At 39.3% G+C, this 25915-nt stretch overlaps 1 protein-coding gene across 1 annotated transcript in view; it reads right to left on the reverse strand.

The window, feature by feature from the left end:
• LOC126162508 (esterase FE4-like) overlaps positions 1 to 25915 on the reverse strand; it is a 159887-nt gene that overhangs the window by 11628 nt on the left and 122344 nt on the right. The window contains exon 9 of the mRNA XM_049919060.1: positions 16522 to 16669. Within this exon, the coding sequence (XP_049775017.1) occupies positions 16522 to 16669 (148 nt within the window). The remainder of the gene's footprint in view (positions 1 to 16521; positions 16670 to 25915) is intronic.

Raw genomic sequence — 25915 nt, forward strand, 5'->3', positions numbered from 1 at the left:
CTGATAACAAAAGTAAGTATTATACACTAAACTTTACAACAACAATTTTATTACCTAATGATTCAATAAGGTGTCATGCTGTCACCATTCAACGTGTTTTGTGGAGGAAATGATGATCAGATGCTTAATTGAAAATACTGATAATTTAAATTTATTATATCTTTTAAACAAATAAAGCTACAAAGTTGACATTTACAACATCCGTCATTTTAATGATGCGCTTCTATATGAAATGTCATTCATTAAGATTGACCAAAGTGTTCAGATTTAAGCATTTGGGTCTTTGTAACAAAACTTGTTAATTTCACTTTAACAGTAAACCCTAAACTACTATAGATATGATCAATATTCAAGTTTTATTGGGACTGCCATGCAAATTTATGAAGGTTGGTAGATTAAAATTACTGTGGGTTCATTGGGATTTCCCTACACTGTAGGTTCTCGTCTGTCTCAGTCGCACACTACAGCACTTAGGTCTCATTCAGCATAATAGACTCCTGTAAATTTCCCCATCTCGTGGCGAATCTGTGCTCTTTGTGGCACACAGTCCTGTGTGACAGGGTTTGTTTCACAATTCTTGAAGGATGACTCTTTTGGCCATATATTTAAATGTGAGTGAAATGCTTGTTAACTCACACTCAGATGAGATCCACCTGTTGTTCCTTGGATCAGGAGGTCTGATGGATCAGTTCTTCCTTGAGTCATTTGTAAGAGGTCTGCATTGGCAGGCTGGTGATTATATCTCATACTTTGACCACGTAGTTTTGGTTGAGCCGGCTCACTACATGCGTGAATTTTGCAAAGTCAGAGGTTACATTGTTACTCATGAAGACCACCCCAACTTCACTAAACCACATGACAGGGTCACAATGGCAAAAGGGAGGCAGCCAGACCAGCACCGCCCAGTGCAGTAGGAGGTGCCGGTGTGATGGGGCTTTGTGTGCCAACATTTTCCTGAGCTGTCTACAGATGCGCTGAGTCTGTGCATGCAGAGTGCACGTGTAACAAACTCTCCAATCTCTGGCTGCATGTGAGCAGGTCTTCTATAGTCTTTTGTAGTCTTCTAAATTCAACATCTTGGCTTAGAGAGAAGTTCTCATACAAAGGATAAGCACGCAATGGAAATAACACAACACACATCAAAGAAGCACATTGGGGTCATGAGTGAAATGGGGATGTGATGTCATCACCACTTATGGTTCTAGACATGCAGTGAACTGCTGGCACTGCCCCAACCACGCACTAAACATTTATTTTGGCATGCCTTGCTAGGTGTTACAAACAAACGTGTGTCTTTAATGTCTGTGCTAGGACACTGCACTGGTGGTACGGCTTGATCACTGCTCCTGGAGGGTACACACTCCAGTGATAAGCACATTGTGCAAACATGTGAACCATTCAGAACAAAGGTCGTGTCATCAAATGGATGGTTTCCAGAGTGGCCTGTGTAGCACTGTCTCTTTTGTGGACAGATGAAAGACACCACAAAATTAACCAAGTAGTAAGACTTTGTATGTGTGTTTGTGGGGAGCTGTGTTAACTAGACCCATATGGCCTGCAGTGAGAAATATCAGAGACATGTGTCATGTGTTATCCAGCTCTCACTGCCTGCCCGCTTTGTCTCATGCAGGCCACTGTGTGCCACATCACTGCCAAAATTTAGTGTAATGGTAAATCTGCATGTGTGAGTTGGCAAATGATTAACACTGTTTATGTCAGCTGTGACTGCAGTTCCAATTAGCATGTTTCTGCAGAACAGACACCACATTAGTCCTTAAAGATCTCATGGTAACCAGTCGTTTGTAGGCTTTATCAGGTTGTAGATGAACAAAGAAGTCAGAGACACTTGAGTTGAGATGTGGTTACAAAAACAAATGTATTTCTCTATGATTGTAATAAAACAGTCACATTCAAACTTGATGTGAAGTCAGTTTTAATTTCATATGTGATTACTGTACCTCAACCCAAAGTCCTCCTTAAAATTTAGAGAAATGGAGCCTGAAGAAAACTATAATGAAACATGAACAGTCTGGACAAACAGAGAATGTAAGTGTCATATTATGACAGTACTGTCCTTCAAAACAGTTCTTTGATAAATTTCTGTACATAATGTGTATTTTATCTGTTTAGGTTTGGGATAATACAGTATTTTTGGTGTCCTAGATATCTGGTGAGAATGAAAAAGTACAAAGTACTTTAATGGATAACATTATTATTCCTGTTTTTGACAATAAATCTGGTGCAATTATAGCTAGATGGAGCACTGTTGGCATATGCTACATTTGTAGAATCCAAATTCTTCAATCAGCACAGGTATTATGAAGAGACTAAGGTGGTTTTAAAAATTAATACCACACAAGTATCAGCGATGACAGCATTGTTAGAGTTGGGATGCTGTTTAAATATTTCTGTTATTGATGCTTTCAGTACTAGAAAGTATCAACATGGAGGCTCCCACATTTTTTCAGAGAGGTTCAGAAATAGTTGTATGTTTTTGAATAGTTTGAAGTAGAAGGATGAAAGCAGTTTATTAAGTACTAGCTTACCCATGACTTTGCATTATCTCAGGACTCATTGGCAAAAACAAATTTTAATTCAGTTATTTTTTATGTGGAGTGTGTAGCACGTGAAGTTCAAGTTCTAATAATACTGGGTAATTTAAGTTGCATAGTATCTCCATTTATCTTCTATTTTTTTTTTTAAGTGGACACAACAGTGCTGTCACTCAAGCTAGATTGCCAGTTGATTGTTTTGTGTTAAATGTATGCATTTATGCATTAAATATGGACAATAATACTGGAAATATACACTAAAACAAGGAAAATATGCACCAGATATGTATGTATATGCACCTGAAATGACTGAACTGCACCTGAAACCAACACAAAATAGAACTGGAGAATTAGTAATATAACAATTCATTTGACATTTCCAACATTACAGTAATACTAAAACAATTCTGAACTGATTTTGGTTGTGTTTGCTTTATTAAATTACTAAATATTTTTCCAAATCTTTCAGAAAAGTTTTCCTTACATCTGTCAAAATATGTTTCTCATTTGGAAAAGTCACCTCTGCGTCATGACATGTTGTGAAGTAGAACTTCACTGTTGCATCTCATTTGCAAAATAATTCTCATAAAATACATCAATAATCATAGTGTCAAATATGTTTTTCTTTAACTAGCAAATTTAACAGCAAGCACATGTGCTGATTCCATAATATATTAAAAAACATTACTTACAATATTTCATACGAATTGAGGGAACCACAGTTTACTACAGATATTGTAATGGCTGTAGAACTTTAGCATTTGAGTTTAATTTTTATTTTTAAAGAAGCAAAAACTGGCTATTTCAGCAGTGGGTTTCCTTATGTGATATGTTGACCTGTTTTTACATCCAAAACAAGTAGCCAGTGAGAGCTGTCATAGAAATAAATTCTATTTATATGCATTCTTAAATTTTGTTCTGTGATCCTTTATCACTCTTTAACATGAATTATTAGAAGTAGCAATAACTCTGAGCTACACTTGGCTGATCAGGTGGTAATAACTTTTACGTGCACCACGACAACCATGCAAAATTACGCACACAGTTTAATAGAGGGTGTCTAATGGTAAATAAAATGGGGTAAAGCCTACTAAATTGTACAAACTTAATTTTAAAAATGACTCAGCTAAATGTTAATTGTTTTTGCTTTTGAGGAGCAAAACATACACTAACTTCATGCTGAGCGAATGTGCAATCTATCTTTCCACTTCTATTATGTCATGACTTATTAACCATTCATTGCTCATAAGGTCTCAATTTTTCATGATCTTTAACTTTCAAAAGCTATGTTCTGCACCACCTGCAAACACTGGCTTGCAAAAAAATATTCTTAACAAATTGTTACATTTGGGAAAATGTCTACTGAAGTATTTCTAAATCTGTTGGCAGCTTGTGGAAGCATAGTGGACAATGTTTCCCATTCATTTATAAGTTCCTGTGAATTTGTATCTTTTGATTGCTTTTTATGGTCTGTCAAAGCATCTGCAAGATTTCTTTGTTGTGAACATCTTAATGTCACAAGTAACATTGAACACGTCACAGCAGTTACTGTGCAGCTGAAACCTTTCCTTCACAGACATAACAGTGGTGTCTACCACAATATAGAAGCAGCTCTCCTCCCCTGGAGTGGGCTGATCCTTACTTTCATAACAAAACTGCCTTTTAAAAGTTGCTGATGTAGATTCTATTAACTCAGCAACATTTTCTAAAGCTTCCTCAGCTCCTTTCTTAGCCTTTTCAAAACTGTTGGCTCTATATTCTTCAGTATCACTTGGTGCTGATTGTATTAATTTTATTGTAGTGTCTAACTGCATACCTTCTTGCTGAATTGCTTTATAAACTCTGCTGACAAGGCAAAGGACACTATTTGATGTCAAAACACACAGGGAAAACTTAAATTTTCTTACTTCTTTAAATAGACTAGGTACTTCACTGAAGCACATTGGATCATTTTTGCAAGCATTATTTAACTGTAGTAATGCAAGTCCTAGTAAACTCAGATCTCACAGCCTAAAAACTTTCTGTCATAGCCTCCTATCTTTTATTTCACAGCAGCTTCAGGTTCAGGTTTATGTGCTTCACACAGGCAGAAATAATGTGAACATTCTTTGAACTGAAACAAAAAAAGTAGCACAATTACAGATGATTAATGGCATCTCTAACATCCAAGTTCAAGCTATGAGCACAGCAAGAGATATAATTAGCTCTTGGATTTTCTTTGATGATTCAATCTTGGGTAACACTCTTATTGCCATTCATGCTACTGCCATTGTCTGAAGATTGTCCCTGAAAAGGTTATGGAGTACCTGAAGCAGCAATTCTGTGAGACTTTTTCCAGTAGTGTGACTCACTTACAAAAATCAAAAAATATTCTTCAGTTGTAAATGGTTGGAAAACACTTCTACCACACATAAAACCATGCTTAATAGCTTCTTGTGTCTTAAATATGAAGTATGGTCCAATATCGTTGAATAATATTAATTTTGGAGTACGGTACTCTTAATGAGAGATCCTGTCTCATCATAAATTATGGGAATGATTTAATTTTGTATGCCCTTTCTTAAGTATGTAAACAATCTTTCAGGTTTAGCTACACAATATGATCATTTAATACTTGGCCATTAATTCTACTTCTTCTAAAAAGTTTCCATACTTGGACTTCCAAACATTTTATGTTCACCTCTTTATGAAAGATTTCTTTCAGCACAGAAACATTGTCGAAAATAACCTTATCAAAACTGATCACCACCTTTTTTCTTCCAAATCAGTTTGTGTTGATCTGTCTGATCCATTAATTTTGACTTTTTGATTCTCTGTGGAAGCTCTTTCCACTTGCACATTTCAATAATATGTTTGCAGGACAGTTCGTGGTTAGCGAGAATATTTGATCAAGTATTGTCACTCTCTAAAGCATTTGTTATGAGAGAGTGAGCACTCTAATTGAACAACTTAAGAAAAGCAATACACAGCTTCTTCCATTCAAGAATATACAAGCTACATTTGCTTAACTCATTTGAAAGATGGTGGAAGAAATGAAAAAATATCTTGGAGACCTTCCTTAATTGCACTTATCCTAAAGTTATCATTTACAATATCTGGAAGCAATGAAAAAGATTAAAACACCTTTTCTTATTTCCACAGGAAATTTTACATTTTTTCACTAATGCCTCACAGACCTTCCTTAATTGCACACATGCTAAAATTATCATTCATAATATCTGGCCAAGTTCCCCAATTGCTAAGCTGGTCAGCTCTGGTTTCTTCTGCAGTAAAGCTATCACAGGCTATTTCCACTAGTGGAACAGTGATCAGCCACTAGTTCACTCTTGCACAAAACATACAATTCTTCAGTGCTATTAACTGATGAAGCTTTAGCTATAATTTCACATCACACTGTACATTCACAGAAACACTGTCAGTTTGGTTTAAAAATGTATTCAATAAACCCTTTTGCCACAACTGCTCTTTTAGGATGTCACATCTATGTTCTTTTTTGGCACCCTACAATTACTTATAGTTCATTTTATATTCATCTACATCTACATCTACATTTATACTCCGCAAGCCACCCAACGGTGTGTGGCGGAGGGCACTTTACGTGCCACTGTCATTACCTCCCTTTCCTGTTCCAGTCGCGTATGGTTCGCGGGAAGAACGACTGTCTGAAAGCCTCTGTGCGCGCTCTAATCTCTCTAATTTTACATTCGTGATCTCCTCGGGAGGTATAAGTAGGGGGAAGCAATATATTCGATACCTCATCCAGAAACGCACCCTCTCGAAACCTGGCGAGCAAGCTACACCGCGAAGCAGAGCGCCTCTCTTGCAGAGTCCGCCACTTGAGTTTGTTAAACATCTCCGTAACGCTATCACGGTTACCAAATAACCCTGTGACGAAACGCGCCGCTCTTCTTTGAATCTTCTCTATCTCCTCCGTCAACCCGATCTGGTACGGATCCCACACTGATGAGCAATACTCAAGTATAGGTCGAACGAGTGTTTTGTAAGCCACCTCCTTTGTTGATGGACTACATTTTCTAAGGACTCTCCCAATGAATCTCAACCTGGTACCCGCCTTACCAACAATTAATTTTATATGATCATTCCACTTCAAATCGTTCCGCACGCATACTCCCAGATATTTTACAGAAGTAACTGCTACCAGTGTTTGTTCCGCTATCATATAATCATACAATAAAGGATCCTTCTTTCTATGTATTCGCAATACATTACATTTGTCTATGTTAAGGGTCAGTTGCCACTCTCTGCACCAAGTGCCTATCCGCTGCAGATCTTCCTGCATTTCGCTACAATTTTCTAATGCTGCAACTTCTCTGTATACTACAGCATCATCCGCGAAAAGCCACATGGAACTTCCGACACTATCTACTAGATCATTTATATATATTGTGAAAAGCAATGGTCCCATAACACTCCCCTGTGGCACACCAGAGGTTACTTTAACATCTGTAGACGTCTCTCCGTTGATAACAACATGCTGCGTTCTGTTTGCTAAAAACTCTTCAATCCAGCCACACAGCTGGTCTGATATTCCGTAGGCTCTTACTTTGTTTATCAGGCGACAGTGCGGAACTGTATCTAACGCCTTCCGGAAGTCAAGAAAAATAGCATCTACCTGGGAGCCTGTATCTAATATTTTCTGGGTCTCATGAACAAATAAAGCGAGTTGGGTCTCACACGATCGCTGTTTCCAGAATCCATGTTGATTCCTACATAGTAGATTCTGAGTTTCCAAAAACGACATGATATTCGAGCAAAAAACATGTTCTAAAATTCTACAACAGATCGACGTCAGAGATATAGGTCTATAGTTTTGCGCATCTGCTCGACGACCCTTCTTGAAGACTGGGACTACCTGTGCTCTTTTCCAATCATTTGGAACCTTCCGTTCCTCTAGAGACTTGCGGTACACGGCTGTTAGAAGGGGGGCAAGTTCTTTCGTGTACTCTGTGTAGAATCGAATTGGTATCCCGTCAGGTCCAGTGGACTTTCCTCTGTTGAGTGATTCCAGTTGCTTTTCTATTCCTTGGACACTTATTTCGATGTCAGCCATTTTTTCGTTTGTGCGAGGATTTAGAGAAGGAACTGCAGTGCGGTCTTCCTCTGTGAAACAGCTTTGGAAAAAGGTGTATAGTATTTCAGCTTTACGCTTGTCATCCTCTGTTTCAATGCCATCATCATCCCGGAGTGTCTGGATATGCTGTTTCGAGCCACTTACTGATTTAACGTAAGACCAGAACTTCCTAGGATTTTCTGTCAAGTCGGTACATAGAATTTTACTTTCGAATTCACCGAACGCTTCACGCATAGCCCTCCTTACGCTAACTTTGACATTGTTTAGCTTCTGTTTGTCTGAGAGGTTTTGGCTGCGTTTAAACTTGCAGTGAAGCTCTCTTTGCTTTCGCAGTAGTTTCCTAACTTTGTTGTTGTACCACGGTGGGTTTTTCCCGTCCCTCACAGTTTTACTCGGCACGTACCTGTCTAAAACGCATTTTACGATTGCCTTGAACTTTTTCCATAAACACTCAACATTGTCAGTGTCGGAACAGAAATTTTCATTTTGATCTGTTAGGTAGTCTGAAATCTGCCTTCTATTACTCTTGCTAAACAGATAAACCTTCCGCCCTTTTTTTATATTCCTATTAGCTTCCAAATTCAGGGATGCTGCAACGGCCTTATGATCACTGATTCCCTGTTCTGCACTTACAGAGTCGAAAAGTTCGGGTCTGTTTGTTATCAGTAGGTCCAAGATGTTATCTCCACGAGTCGGTTCTCTGTTTAATTGCTCGAGGTAATTTTCGGATAGTGCACTCAGTATAATGTCACTCGATGCTCTGTCCCTACCACCCGTCCTAAACATCTGAGTGTCCCAGTCGATATCTGGTAAATTGAAATCTCCACCTAAGACTATAACATGCTGAGAAAATTTATGTGAAATGTATTCCAAATTTTCTCTCAGTTGTTCTGCCACTAATGCTGCTGAGTCGGGGGTCGGTAAAAGGAGCCAATTATTAACCTAGCTCGGTTGTTGAGTGTAACCTCCACCCATAATAATTCACAGGAACTATCCACTTCTACTTCACTACAGGATAAACTACTACTAACAGCGACGAACACTCCGCCACCGGTTGCATGCAATCTATCCTTTCTAAACACCGTCTGTACCTTTGTAAAAATTTCGGCAGAATTTATCTCTGGCTTCAGCCAGCTTTCTGTACCTATAACGATTTCAGCTTCAGTGCTTTCTATCAGCGCTTGAAGTTCCGGTACTTTACCAACGCAGCTTCGACAGTTTACAACTACAATACCGATTGCTGCTTGGTCCCCGCATGTTCTGACTTTGCCCCGCACCCGTTGAGGCTGTTGCCCTTTCTGTACTTGCCCGAGGCCATCTAACCTAAAAAACCGCCCAGCCCACGCCACACAACCCCTGCTACCCGTGTAGCCGCTTGTTGCGTGTAGTGGACTCCTGACCTATCCAGCGGAACCCGAAACCCCACCACCCTATGGCGCAAGTCGAGGAATCTGCAGCCCACAAGGTCGCAGAACCGTCTCAGCCTCTGATTCAGACCCTCCACTCGGCTCTGTACCAAAGGTCCGCAGTCAGTCCTGTCGACGATGCTGCAGATGGTGAGCTCTGCTTTCATCCCGCTAGCGAGACTGGCAGTCTTCACCAAATCAGATAGCCGCCGGAAGCCAGAGAGGATTTCCTCCGATCCATAGCGACACACATCATTGGTGCCGACATGAGCGACCACCTGCAGATGGGTGCACCCTGTACCCTTCATGGCATCCGGAAGGACCCTTTCCACATCTGGAATGACTCCCCCCGGTATGCACGGAGTGCACTTTGGTCTTCTTCCCCTCCCTTGCTGCCATATCCCTAAGGGGCCCCATTACGCGCCTGACGTTGGAGCTCCCAACTATCAGTAAGCCCACCCTCTGCGACCGCCCGGATCTTGCAGACTGAGGGGCAACCTCTGGAACAGGACAGGCAGCCATGTCAGGCCGAAGATCAGCATCAGCCTGAGTATCAGCCAGAGACAGAGCCTGAAACCGGTTCGTCAGACAAACTGGAGAGGCCTTCCGTTCAGCCCTCCGGAATGTCTTTCGCCCCCTGCCACACCTTGAGACAACCTCCCACTCTACCACAGGTGAGGGATCAGCCTCAATGCGGGCAGTATCCCGGGCAACCACAGTCGTAGCCCGATCGGGGGATGCGTGGGACGAGCTGGCCGTCCCCGACAAACTCCCATCCGGACCCCCACAGTGATGCCCATTGGCAACAGCCTCAAGCTGTGAGACCGAAGCCAACACTGCCTGAAGCTGGGAGCGAAGGGATGCCAACTCAGCCTGCATCCGAACACAGCAGTTGCAGTCCCTATCCATGCTAAAAACTTGTGCAAAGAACGTCTGAACTAATCTACAGAGAGCGCAAACAAATCGACACAAAATTTAAACGGTTATTAAAATACGAGATTGCCTAGTAAATGCAGTAACTTGTGCACTGCTGACACACTGCTCGGCGGCGGAAGGAGACTACGCGAATTTACACTATTCAGGTACTAAAACGCGATGCTACAACTCTCAAATACTATAATACGCCCGAAATTTATGAATTAAACAATGCAAGTAACAAAAACACGCAAAGAAATTAAGAATTAAACTATGTAACAAATGAGTGAGCTAGGAGTATACGACTTGCTGCTGCAGCTGCTTATCCAACGGCGGCAGGGAGCACACTGACTGACCAACCGACACTGGCCGTTCAAAACAAAAACAGAAGACAGACGACTACGCGAATTTACACTATTCAGGTACTAAAACGCGATGCTACAACTCTCAAATACTATAATACGCCCAAAATTTATGAATTAAACAATGCAAGTAACAAAAACACGCAAAGAAATTAAGAATTAAACTATTCTTGCATTAAAGAAATCACAGGTTCCAATAGCATGACTCTCACCCTCTCCATTCATTCTTCACACACGACAGCTGCTGAACCAATATGCTGAAAACATTAGGGCCCTGTAACCTGTCTGGTTTGCAGATTAGCTCTGGAAATACCAAATCACATACTATTTGCAATGGTTGAGGGCTGTCAATGCAGGCTACCTGCCAGTCTCAGACTACAAGCCATACTTTATCTAGCATTGTAGGCAATAATGCATACAGCACCAGTAGCAACATCAAATTCTTCTCATATTTGTGCATAAGCTGGGGGTATCATCAAAGCTACCCAGTTTAAAGAAAACTGGAATCAGCAATGATGGTGCTCTCAATAACAGGAGAAGTATGACTGCAGCATATTAATTTCTAAATCCAAAGAATTTTTTTCCTTTTAAAAGGAAACCAGACTATTCATGAAGTAATAACAAATTCTGACAGTTCCTGGTGCAGCCCTCTCAAGCTCAGGGCCCACTGCGACTATGGTTCTTAGGGTAGCCTTAAACTGGCTCTGTTTACAACTGAAGATGTAGTATGGAGAGGGGAAGAGGAGAAGAAAGGAGAAGAGAGGAGTAAATGGGCCCCAGTCAAGCTCAGAACTGACCTGCCAGTAGGATATCTTGTTACTGGTTGCTCATTAATTTTCTTCTCAACAGAAGTACTTAGAAATACATTTCTAAAACCACTGTATCATTTGTTACTATCTGAAAAAGGTAAGTGGTCTCAGAGTTTGGTGTGCAAGAGTCCCACCGGACTACAAGCCCTAGAGTTTTAGGTTTGATTTCTGGTTGATGCTAGGATTGTTTTGGTGTCACATAACACTAATTTCACCTTGGTAATTAAATGTATGTGGAGGGTGAACATTAATGAAACTGATGAACTGCAGGGATGGATTCCTGACTGGAAATGGAGGAAAAAAGGTCCCATGATCATGTGTCCAGAAATGGATACTGTGCATGCAATGACAACAGATCTTCATGGTACACAGTTCAGAGTTGCATCACATCCACATCACAGAAAATGTTCAAAGTGGTCTCCACTGGATGCAATGCAATCTTTCACATGACTGATGGCAGAAATCCTCTGATTGTGATGGTGTGGTGCAAACACCACTGACAAAATCCTAACCATAGAGGGAAATGAGGTTGCTGATGATTCTTCCTCTCACTACATGTGATATGCATAGCAGCGGTTGCCATGCAGGCTACACATAATCGTATTCTGACTTACACCATGTTGGTGGGCCATTTGCCTGGGGCTTGTGCTAGGGTTTGTATCAATATCTCTTAGAACCCAGTCCTCCAAATCAGGTGTATACACAGTCTGCTGCCTTCCTGTACGGTCATCTATCTGAAAAGACCCATAATCACACGAACACCCAAAAAATGGCTTGAAATGTATGATGTGGTTGGTGTCTGTGAGGGTATTTGTTTTGGTATAGGCATGCTGCATCTCAACCGTTTTCATCTGCTTGGCAGTACACCAACACCATCTTAGCTTGTTCCCAACATGAATACCAGACAATTCTGCAGCTTTCAGTATGCTACATCAATGCACAGCCTGAAACACACAAGGAACACATGGCATGTGCTCAGAGGAACTTTCATTCATCAATTCCATCTACCATGATAACACTAATTCCGGAATCATATTCATAGGATCTTTTTTTTATCAATTTCCAGTCAGAAATTCATCCCTACAGTTTGTTGTTTTATTAATGTTCACCCTGTATAAACATTAATTTGAAGTAAAAAACATTGGTTTGGAGTGAAGAGCATACCAGCTGTGAGAGTGATGTTTAACAAACTACTGTGGTTTCAAGACTCATGTTTGAGTTGAATGGTTTGCCTTTGTAGCAAATAAAGAAAATAGTCAAGAGATAAAGGAATGAAAAAGTAGTAACACAACTGAAAAAGAGTAGCAATAAAGTCAAAGCCAATAATAAGAAGAAATAGAAGTCAAATAAAGGGCCTCTGTCTGTATTACTTCCAGGATAATATAATAATTACTGTCCTAAAATGGCTCTTCACACTAGGTGTTGCATTGTAGTCCGAGTGGTAGAATATTTATCATTGCATCACAAACTTCAAGACATGCTATCTTAACTTGTGGCCAACTTATTGATTCCTGGTCAATAATTTTCTCTGTATTTCACAGAATTTGTTTACCCATGACCCAATCAGTGCAAACACAGGCCAGCGACAAAATATTTTTTGATTACATTTTGGTAGGCAATCTCAGTGTTTTGGGCACAAAATCCATACCTGACACCAATTTTTCTGTTATATACAGTTTTTTTTTCACACTGTCACTTCATTACAGACTAGAAAATTAGCAGATCATTTTTGGAATTAAAGGTAATTTTTCAGCCTATACAAAGGCTTGATTACACATATATTTTGTGTTCATTGTCTTATATTCCCTTTCTCTCAGCTCTTTAAATCATCTTATGAAGTATTTTCTTTGATGAACTGAACTGTTTTTTATGCTTCCCTGTGATGTTACCAACAGTAATCTCACATCAAATAAGTATTTCTGCAGCCCTGATATCACTGACATCTTGATGAAAGTACTAATCTCATTCCTTGCTGCCAGTACCCAAATTTTTGGGGAAAAATCAAGGTGACTCCTCGAAAATTTAATCTTAAGTGTCATCAGACAACACAATTTCTTTAACTTTTCCCATATGTTGGCTGCAACAGAAACATAATGACAGTCCTTTTTGATGATATGCAAAGCCTCCTCCTCACTCACTGCCATTTTTGTATCAGAGTTGGATTCCAATTTTTATTTTTATTTTAAGTACTTTCATATCACTTATAGACAAGGAAACTTCATATTTGAGAAACACTCTCAAAAACTGGTTCCTCAGACTCAGCTTTACATGTAAATATGGCAACATAATTTTAGTTTCCGACCTTCAAGGCCAATTTATTGTGAACCATTGTTCATTTCTTGCCATACATTGTATTCACTTAGGAAACAGAGTTAATTAAAATAGTATAGGATATACATTGATGATCCAAAACATTATGACTGCCTGCTTAATAGCATGTTGGCCCACCTTTAGTACTCAGTATAGCAGTAATTCTGCCTGACATGGATTCAACAAGTCCTTGGTAGATTTACAGAGGTATGTGGCATCAGACATCAATGCACAGGGCAAGCAGCTCCCATATATTTTGGACTGGTTGTTCGTGGGTGCAGAGCTGGTGCTTCATATCATCCCAGATGTGTTCCATCAGGTTCAGATCAGATGAATTTGTTGTGATATCACTCTCATGCTCATCAAACTACTTTAGCATGATTATGGTCTTGTGATATGGACAGTTGGAAGATGTCATTGTCGTCAGGTAAGACATCACACATTACACATTGCAAGTGGTCTTCAGTATGTGCACACTGTTCACAACTCTTTTGGTGCTTTAGATTTCAACCACAGGTTACATGGAAGTCCATATGAATGTCCCTCATAGCCTAATACTCCCTCCACTGGTCTGGGTCCATGGTACAGTGCATGTTTCTGGCAGCCATTTGCCTGGATGACAGCACATCTGAACACAACCAGTGACTGGTGTAACAACAAAGATGAGTCATCTGACCAGGCAACATTTTCATTGATCCACAGTCCAATTTCAATGATCCTGTGCTCACTGTAATTGTAACTGTTAATGTCAACATGGGAACACAGGGATCATCTGCTGTTGTGCCATATGTTCAACAATGTGCATGAACAGTATGCTCTGAAGTATTTGTGCCTGCACTAGTATTATACTCTTGTCACATCTGTTAGAGATCACTGTCTATTCTGATTTACAGAGTGGGCAAGCCTCTAACATTTAAGTTCTATGATGAGTCATGGACATCCAAAACCTTGTAATTTACTCACAGTTTCACTTTCCTTCAGCCACTTTCCTTAGATGCTTGCAACTACCATGTGAACAGCCAGTCAGCTTCGTTGTTTCTGAGATGCTTGTTTCCTGTTGTTGGAGCATAATTTTCCTCTTGTCAAAGTCACTTATGTCAGTGGACTTCCCCATTTGTGGCCCGTATTTTCATTAGAATGAATTCTCATTCATCTCTACTCCACTTATATTTTTTTTCTTGCCTGCAATGCCATCAGGCAGCATTCATCTCATGGTGGGCACTTGTCACATTTTGGCTTTTTACTGTATACCATATTTACTTGAATATAAGCTGCACCCAAAAAATGAGACTCTAAATTCAAGAAAAACAAAGTACACAAATCTAAGCCGCACCCAAAAAGTGAGACTCAAATTCAAGGAGGAAAAAAGTTTTAGGCCACACTTCAAAACTGCAATGAAGATGCTTCATGCTAACATGAGATACAAATTAGACAGATTGGATTAAGATACAGCTACAGCAATTTGGTTCAAATCATAAGCTTAACAGTGGAGCTTAGGAAAGGGTTTTTGTAGATTAACATCCTCTTTCAAAAACCACATAACTTGTCTGCATATAATTTATAGTCATAGAAGTCACTTGCTGTGCTTCATTTCTGACTGTTTCACTTTTCACCATAAGAATGTAAACAGAGCATGATATACATATTCTTCCATGTTTGCCATTTTCCCACTCCAGTTTCTTAGACGAACAGGATTTTAATGACTTAACAGATAACACAGAAGAATACATAGCATAATGTTTATATCTGTATTATTCTTATGATGAATAAAGTATGTGATTCACAATTCATAGGAACCATCTCTTGTCACTAGTAGGAAAACATCCAAGCTGTAGCATTGGCCATGTTGACATAAATAATAAATACAGGCTTGCCAAACAGCTTTTCATAGTATATTTTTCGTGAAGGCCACAAAAAAAATAAGAATAAAAATAACTTAGTAATTAAAAGCAGATATAATAATGACAAAATTTTATTAGATTCATAATACAAATTTTATGGAATGATTAAAATATCAATTTGTTAATTCTGAATCACTATCACTCAATCCTTTGTAATTCAATTCTTCAGACAGGGCATCACCCTCAGTACCATCTAGTGAATTTGATATCAAACATTTTTAAATGCCTTTTGCACAATTTTATTTGACACACACTTCCACACATCATCAGTCTAGTTGCACACTTGTGACAAACTTGTGCATTTTAAACAACCTGCTTGTACCAGTTATCAGTCATTTTTTGAAAGCCAGCCCATGTACATCCAATTAAGCTTGTCCTTAAATGGTTTATTCAAGCAGACATCAAGTGGTTGCAGAATTGGCATCATCCTGTTTGGAATTACTGCCAATTACCTTTTGATTTCTGATAATTTTCATTATACTGCAGATGATGTATGGCCTGCATACCCATCTGCCTCCAGGGGAATTTAGTAGACTCATCTTCTAGCCTTTTTTTTATTTTTACTAACACAGAAGTTTTGGGACCATTATTTTTGGCCTGCAAAGCATGTCAGTGTAGTAAGAACTTCCATTTGATTTTCATCCCAAAAACCAGAAAAAAGTGCATCTCAGAACTGGGTATATATAGTCTATAATTAAAATTAGAAAAATGAATTTTTAAATATTGAATGTTAATGGTTAAAATGTGGTGGGTACTATTTTTTGGTGTCACGTTAAGATTACAATCACTAAAAGCCTCAAGAAGTAATTTTCATCAGTAGCATTTGTAATCTATGACTTTTGTATTTTTGTGGCTTCTAAAATGACTGGCATATTTGATAATGAGAAATGCTGCTACGTGTTTCCTAACCATTTGAATTTTAATTAATCCTCTTAAGAATTGTCCATGATGGGCAAATGAAAAACTGTTTGAAACAGTACAGTCACTTTTGAAGTGTTTTATAATGCAATACAACAAAGCAGTTTCAATGATTGATTTTTACAACACCAAGAAATGAAAAACTAAATTTATATATAAATGATACCACCTGAAGAGATTATTATTTTGTGATAACAGACAAATTGAAATATAGTTTATGAATAAATAGAAAAGAATCACTTAAAATATTTCTTACCAGCTACACCATTATATGTGAAGACAGAAATAGGTGATAAGGTTCCTTCATAGCTGAAACGGTAGAAGTAAATAGGGAATTCTGCTTTAGTTGCCATGGATGAAACTGTACTGTTCATTCCCTCTAGAAAGTATATATCACTTAAAAGCTGTGAAAAGAAAAATAAATTTAGTTTAATATGATTTATATGTGTTGTAATTACACAAGTAAAAAAACTATTTCTTACTATAGATGCATATACTGTAAAATACTTAAATTTTTTGCCAATACTGAGATCACAAATTCTGTCAAGTTTTGGGACAGCATTAAGAAGTAATCATAGCATCAAAATGGAGCTACAGATGGCCTCAGATATAGTCTACTATACTAAGTGATTATTCTGAGACACAGCCATTACTTTTTCCATGTTAAATGTATGTTCATGCACTAACTATTAGTGATAAACATTGTTGTGGTTGTCACTGCACATTAAATATTGCTTACATTCAGCTGCTGCTGGAAATGCTGATTCTTCATGTTGGGAAGTCATTGTCAATATGTATTCATAAATTGATTATCACACCAAACTTATCAGATGAAATATCCAATGACCACTTTTTGGGCACAACTCTACTTTCCATACAGAAATTAAATTGAAAATATTTTTTGAAACATCTTTAGCTGACAGCTCCTGAGAGAGCATTGTGCTATATGCCTTAACAAGTTTGTACTGGTGAGTAATGAAATAAAAACCTGTACTTCCAGGAGTAATATGTATTTAAAAACAAAAATACGAAGATGAGACAGGTCTATATCTTTTTCAGGCTTCTGAAAACCAGTAGAAAGAACATGGACGAGAGTATTTCCCATTTCAGCCTTATTGTGTGGATGAAGAAAAATCTAACCTTGTCTCACAATTTGTGCAGGTGTGATATATGGAGAGCTGTAGCATGATGCTAGATTACTCACTCAATACTGCTTTCAGAAGCTTTGTAAGCAGTCTTTTGCATGTTACTCGATACATTTCAGTGACTGGCAGAGATGATAGAGAAGATGAACATTACTTGCAGAATTTCACTGAAGTTCACACTCTTCAGCAGTGCTTCCAGAACTAATGATTATCTCCTGTTCCTGAATTGAGGGGAAGGCTAGAACTAGATGCTTCAGAGTTTCTGTGACAAGCCAGTCTACATTCCTTGACTTGTGTCATACGTTTGAGAGCCATATGATCCCCCTAAATGGGTCAGGCATGCACTATCCATCAGAGGCTGTTATCCAGGTTGATGACTGTATTAGGAGTGTGCAGAAGTTAGTTTATTTTATAGATATATGAGACCCTGAAGCATTACTGCTATACCAAAAGAATTGCTTCTCATAAAGGAAGGATTAAAATCCACATGTTCAGCTGCCAAAGCTTTTAGAACAAAGCCCCTGATGAATTCTCAGTCTTTCCCAGTGATCTATTGACATCTTGAGGCGTCAGGTATTCTGTCAGATATCAGTATCATTCATGCATAGCATTTCAACAATGTGACATGTTATCTTCATTAGGCACTACCTGAGACTTCTGGTTGAGTGGACCAAGTACCTACAGACTTCACTACCCATGGCCAGTTCCTGCAGCCCATTTCCAATAGAAACATCCTTATAAATTCCCCTCTTCAATCCAGTGTGCCAGGCTGACTGCTGTTATTTTGTCTTCAGTCCAGTGCACCTATCCATGTACTGGCATTCTGTTTTTGGTCCAGTGCATTTCTAGGTGTTGATTGGTTGGTTTTGGGGTTTGATTGGGGCTAAACATTGAGGTTATCAGTCCCGTCCCAAACAGACATACTTGTAAAAGGCCTATACAGTAAAAGCGTAACCTCTGCAACCAGAGGGAGGAAACGCCAAGGGGTACAGGGCTAAAATGAACACTGCAATAACACAAAATAGAGGACACTTAAAAGGAGCAGAGCAAATAGTTGACTAGAGTAAATCAGACTACAGTGGTTGATGGAGCAGGTAAAAGGTCAACCACTCAACTACAAACTAAGAACCTCCAGCTGGAAAGCGTTGATAGAGGTACCAACACAACTTGTTACCATAAAAGATACTATTTTGGTATCCACGTCACAACTGAAAGTTGCTGGAGTGGGTGTAGCCTGAGAAATCACGCGAGAGCGCCCACACAGCTGCATGGATAAAACGTAAAACTGAGTCAGCTATAGAGGCATCGTCACCTAGAAATAAAGAAAGTGCAGCTGGTAAATTAAAGGACTGCCGCAAGGGGGCTAAAAGGGGGCAGTCCATCAGAAGATGTACCACCGTCAGCCCTGCATCACTGTGACACTTGGGCGGGTTCTCACGGCGGAGGAGATAGCTATGGGTCAACCGCATATGTCTAATTCAGAGGTGGCAGAGAACAACTGAGTCCCTACGCAGACTCTGTACCATACAACATTCCACCATCACGCCTTACGGTGGTCGTTGAGGCACGCTCAGAGCTTATGGTATTGAGGACTCGTGGCGCTTCCCACTCCCCATCTCAGGGACCCCGGGGTCGCCAAGCCCGTACCCAGCAACTAAATGCTGAGCCCACTGAGGGTATTTCTAGGTGTTCCTACTGTGATCCGCTCCCACTAGAAACATCCTGTGACATTCCATCTTAGGTCTGGTGTACCTGGTACTCAGCCTGGGATTCATTCCCACGTGCCACACAGGTTTGCCACATGGTCTCAGGTGCCTTGCCACGGTTTGAACAGCTCCCCATGTCGGAGGTTCGGTCCTCCCTCAGGCATGGGTGTGCGAGTTGTCCTTAGTTTAAGTTAGATTAACTAGTGTGTAAGCCTAGGGACTGATGACCTCGGCACTTTGGTCCCATATGAACATAACATACATTAAAAAAAATCATTCCCATGTACACACTTTCAGTTATTCTTCCTGTGAGTTCTACTCTGCCCCTGTTATGTTTTCAGCAACTCTAGTGCAGTATCCCAGACTCTGCAGAGTTGACACCCAGTGACATGATTCTTGAGGTTTTCCATCACCTTTATCTCTACAGACTCTCTTATAATACTGCCCCAGCATCTGGATGTCTGCATCAGAACCCTTGTTTCATCATAGTTTAAGGAATGATTGAGTTCCAGACACTGCTCAGTAATGGTTGATCACATTCGTAATATGATCTTATGTTAGGGATAGGCTCAATGAGTGTCTGGAACATCTTAACTCATGGCACCCAAATACTAAGATCACCATGGACCTGGAAAAGCATAGCTAGTTGCTGCTTCTAGGTGTACTTGTCAAATGGACAGTAGATAGGTTGTTTGGCCACAGTGCATATCGCAAATCTTCACACACTGATTTATACCAACAAGTCAGCAGCTGTTGCTACCCAGCACAAACAAATGGTGTTCTGAAGGCACTGGTATACAGGGTAAGTTGCTTAACAGACCCAGGTAGCATGGCAGCAGAAACAGAGCATCTTTGATCAGAGTTCTGGAAAAATGGATACATATCAAAACAGATTCAGAAGACCCTTCAACCAGCAACTCTGCCACATGATCTAGAAGAAAAACAATGTGAAGCAAAGGCTGTGGCATGTGTGTCCTATGTGGGATCTGTTGCTGCCAAAATTAGCAGGATTTTCGAGAAGCCTAACATGAAGTTTGTGTTCTGTCCACCTAACAAAAGAAGAGCACTACTGGGAAAAGTGAAAGATGACCTGGGGTTACAAAAAAATCAGGAATTTGTAATATACCTTGCCGTTGTGGCACGTCATACATCATGCAAAACAATGACAGTGGACATAACATGCAAAGAACAACAGAGGCCACACCTGTCTAAGACAGGCAATGAAATCGTCCATTGCTGAGCACCGTCTGGCACTGAATAATTCCATGAACTATGATGAAATGAGTGTTCTGGTACAGCCTCTCAGATACTGGGCCAGCATTATAAGAAATTCTATAGAGATAAAGGTGATGGAAAACCACATGACACTGCATATGGACTCAGTAGATCCTGGGATCCTTTCCTGGAGTCACTGCAAATGCAATGGGGGTAGCAGCAGAATTCCACAAAAAGAAGAACAGAGTGTTGACATGGGAATGACCGCAGACAGGGCACCAGATGCATCAGACTGAATATGTAATGTTTAACAATGCTTTTGGTGGGAGCAGACCACAGAGAAAACACCTAGAACTGCACGAGACTGCAAATGGATGCCAACAAGGAAATTGGTGAACTGGACCAAAGATGTAACACCAGACTCAGCCTTGTGCACTGGACCAAAGAGGAAATGCCTAAGAATGCTTCTAGAAAGAACAAACCACAAAGAGAACATCTGGAACTGCATTGGAGCAAAACTGAATACCAGTTCATGGACAGCCACACTGGACATAAGTCGGAATGCCAGCACTTAGCCTAGTGTCCTGGACCAATGACACAATTCGTAAGAATGCTTCTAGCAGCAGTGGACTGCAGATGGAACACCTGGAATTGACCATGGAGAGGGAATGCCAAAGCTATAAATACTGGGCTCGTTCCACTTGATGAGCCGTCTCAGGTAGCAACTGATAAAGTTAATAAGTAATGTTGTCAAACTATTGTGCATGAATGATGCTGATATCAGGCAGAATACCTGACATCTCTGGGTGTCAAAGTTCCAGAATTTGAAACAGTCCTAAAAAGCAGTGCAAGTGATGTAAAATAACTCACAGAAAACTGGCTGAAACACAGTATACAGGAATGAGAATTTGGGGTTAAATTTACCCCAAAATGAGTATCAAACTGACCAGCTAAAGCATGAAGGATGTGTATTTGTTACAGTAGACAAACTCTAGTCCACTGATATAAAAATAGTAGTTGCATATGAGATTATTTGTGTAAGACTCAGTAGAAAGATTAGTCATAAACTTGTAATTTGGCCCTTTTTTCATCTATTAGAATCACCCCTTGATGCAGTGGCAGATACAGAAAAACCTCAAGGAGGGGGGCCTCTAAAGATATCTTGAGCTACCTTTACTTTTACCATAATAAAAAATAATCAAGTCACATGCAGAGTTTAAGAAAGTTTTATTTAAACTGTTTATACACTTATAAAGGACACCTAATTACTATTATTAATACTTCACAATCAACTGATCACTCTCCCTCGACTAAACTTCACACTTGCACTTGCTACAAATACGACTTTCACTTATTCATTTTTCAGTCTTAATATTCCTCCTTCTGAATGTAAACTAGCTGCCTATTAGGTAAATAGTCCATATTTATAATGCTTCATATCGAAGGTTCTCTGTACAAGAAAACAGTAGGATATTTGTGATTTCTCTTGAACAGATGCCAGACAGAATAACTTATCAAGGTAACTAGGATGGCCATGACTTTTCTTGTAGGTATGTGTTAGCTATCTATGTGCCAGACAGGAATGTATAATATACTATGATGTGGATGCACATGCTACATAGGAAAGTACAGCTACTCGATAACTCGATTCGACTGATGAAAGAAACGAAAGAATATCATGCAGGCTGACTGGTGGCAAAATGGGTAGCCCCACAAGGGGGGATCGCATGCCCCATTCTATTGAGCTATTGGTTGGAAACAGAGATACATTACTTGCAACAAATTTCATTAAGGAATAAATGTACTGAGAAGCAGTGGTTAGAATGCAAAGTTCCTTGGACAGGTTTCTACATGATGTTCTTGAATTGACACCACAAATGATTCTTATCACACGCTTTTGCATGCTAAAAACTTTATATCGGTTTGATGAGTTGCCCCAGAATATGATCCCATATGACATAATAGAATCTACATCTGACATCTTTCTCATTGCAAATACAGACTTGTTTAGGCACTTAAGCAATTCTGTGGTATGCCCTTCCCAACTGAATTTATTATCGAGTTGTAATCCCAGAAATTTAACACTGTCACCCTCTTCGATCTGCATGTCTTCATATGTTGTACACATGCTAGAAGGAAATCTCTTACAGGTTCTGTACTGCATACAGTGGGTCTTCTTAAAGTTTAATGAAGTGAATTAGCTTTAAACCACTTATTAATGTCAGTGAAAATTTGATTAGCAGCTGTTTCTAAATCTGTACTTGACTTGCTACTTATTGCAATGTTTGTATCATCTGCAAATAAAACTTAGCATATGACAATGTAACATATGAGAGGTAATTAATGTACACAAGAAAAAGGCAATGGCACCTTGAGGAACACCACATGTAATTAATTCCCATTCAGATGATGACTCCCTGCTTATTGCACAAGTATTTCGCAACACCCCTTGTTTCCTGTTAGATACGTAAGATTCAAACCATTTCACAGCATTGCTGGTGACACCATAATATTCTAATTTACTTAACAGTGGTTCACACAGTCAAAGGCTTTTCACAGGTCAGAGAAAATGCCAGTAGCCTATAATTCACTATCTAATGAATTAAGTACATTCTCACTGTAAATGTAAATAGTTTTCCCTATGTCAGGACCCTTAAGAAATTCAAACTGTGACTTGGACAATATATTATTTGCAGTCATATGCTTAAGGAGACTGCTTCAACACAACCTTTTCAAATACTTTTGAGAAAGCTGGCAAAAGTGAAATTGGTCGATAGTTTGATGGTATCTCTTTATCCCCCTTCCTGTTAAGAGGCTTGACTTTAGCATATTTTAGCCAGTCTGGAAATGTTCCACTGATAAAGAGATTGATTACACAAATAACTCAAGATAGAACTCAACTTGCATCGGTCTTTGATTAACTTTGTTGGTATGTTATCATACCAACTGGAATACTTAGATTTTAGGGATTTTATGATGGATGCTACTTCTTTGGGAGAGGTGAGTGTCATTTCCACGTTACTGAAGTTATTTTTGAAGTCTGGTCTCAGATACTCCATTGCACTATTCACTGAACCTGATAGCCCCAAGCTGTTAGTAACAGAAATGAAGTACTTGTTTAAGAGTTGCAACACTACTTGTTACCAAAATTTCATTTATTTTTAGAGCTTTCTGTTCCTCTTCCTTTTTGGCCCCACCTGTCTCTGTCTTCACTGTATCCCACACAGTTTTTGTTTTGTTGCCTAATGTAATTATCTTTCCCTAGTAATAAAGCTGCTTTGATTTCTGGATTACCTGCTTCAATATTTTGCTGTATTCATTGTAATGCATTGCAATTCTAACGTCAGAGATGTTCCTAGATAGTAGATACAGTCTCCTTTTTGTCCAACATGAAATCTTTATTCCTTGTGTACTCCACAGTTTATTTTCTGACTTCTAACCTTTAGGGGAAAACAATTTTCAGAAGTGCAGTTAATTTTATTAATGAATGCTTTGTATTTTCTATTTGAAATAAAAGTATTGTAAACATCCATCCAGTTCATGTCTTTGAGCAATTTCCTGAATTTCTCATTCTCTGATTTTCTTATAATTATCATGTTGGCTTTTACAAAGAGCAGGGACTGTTCCTTGTTGTAAGGCATCATTTAGCATGCCTGTTAAATAGGGAGTGATCTATGTGACAGTATTTTTAAAAGTTTCTGAAAGTATTCCATCCCGGCTGGCTGTCTATCCCTAGTGCTACACCTTCATGGGTGAAAGGGATGTTAACACTGCCATTTACATAAATATTTTAGCTAGTAACTGCTAATGAGCATCTTTGGCAGCAACTGTAAACAATGCAGCTAGCTGATAGTAACAATTTGAATTTAAACTTATTGATCAACAAATATTGATGTCTGCAGATCATGGTTTAGTGGCTAGCATTGCTGCCTCTGGATCACAGGGCTCCTGGTTCAATTCCCAGCCGGGTTGAGGATTTTCTCTGCCCAGGGACTGGGTGTTTGTGTTGTCCTCATTCCGCCGCCGCCGCTGCCGCTGCCGCCGCCGCCGCCACCACCACTTGTGACAGTGGCTAGATTGGATAGTGTAAAAACTGGACTGCATAAAAACATTGGAAATTTGTACGGGCACTGATGACCTCGCAGTTGAGTGCCCCGCAAACCAATCATCATCATCATCATCATCATCATCATCATCATCATCATCATCATCATCATCATCATCATCATCATCATCATCATCATCATCATCAACAAAAATTGACTGCAATGACAGATAGTGTTGTGTTGTGTTGCCTCACTTTCATGTATCTCAATGAGGTGAAGAATACTGGCTGGGTGTAGAAAAAGGGCATTACACCCTCACTGATTGTGGAAATGCCAGTAAGCAGCAACAGGAGGGTCACAAATGTCATTGCAATGTGGGGCTCGAAGGTAAGAAATCAACAATATACAGTTTATACATGTGATTTTGTGAATTATTTAGTGACTGTACATGAACAAAATAACCACTCATGTAAACTTGCTTGTTTTACATGTGCGCTGTTTTCGGGAAACTACGTCCGGAGTGATAGGAAGGAAGTACTACAAAGAAATGGAAACAGATAGACATACGCCTGAGGGAGGCACAAATACAGGTGTTATAAAAGAAACAAAATCCAAGTACATATTGAAATAATTGACACGACGAGCTTGCTGTAATAATCAATATTTAAAGTTTGAGTTATAGTCCATTGTGCTTCAATTAAATATAATGTAACAGCTGGTGAATGACTACAGCAAGTTTGCTGGATTGTTGAATTGATATTTTAGCCTAGACAGTATTTGTGTTAGGGTTGATTGGTAGTAATCTTTAGTATTTGACCATGTCAAAGAAGTCCTATAGATCAAGATCTAATGTAGAGGATGTCAATGAAGGTATGGCTAAGGGGGAGGGAACAGAGATAGATAAATGATGATACACTAGAATAGATGAATAAGGCAGGAGAATTAGAATCATCAAATGTGACTGGAATAGATTTATTGTTTGTAATGGAAACGTCTGAAAGTAAAAATGTCAATGTCAATACCCAATAGTGATTTCACTGTATGACCTAACAGAATGGGTAAACATACAAATGAAGTGGAGGTGGATATTTTGTTTGAATTTTTAATTAAATTCAAGGGGGAGGATCGAGAATTTATGGAGGAGATGTTAAAAGCTAATCAGGCAATGGGAGGTACACAGAGGAGACTGGGTTCAGAAAGAATTTAAGGACAGACTCAAACAGGCGATTAAATCATTAGAGGATCAAAATAAGAAGAGAGACAATGGGTTCGCTAAGGAACTCAAGAAACTGAGACTGGACTTAAATTCAGCAAGAAGTAAATATGATACCTTAGGGGGGGATCAGTAAATACCTTAAAGAAGAATGTGGAAGAGATACGCAAAGATCGGTCTACCATGTTGAATAAAATAGATGATCTGTCAGTTGAAGTAAAAGACTTCTAGTTAACAAGCCAAGAGTATATTGACGATTATTTAATGGGCCAGATGAAAAAGATTGAGGAAAAAATATCCGAGAGGATGGAGACTAAATCAGAAG

This window comes from Schistocerca cancellata, chromosome 2, assembly GCF_023864275.1.
Source record: "Schistocerca cancellata isolate TAMUIC-IGC-003103 chromosome 2, iqSchCanc2.1, whole genome shotgun sequence".
NCBI lineage: Eukaryota > Metazoa > Arthropoda > Insecta > Orthoptera > Acrididae > Schistocerca > Schistocerca cancellata.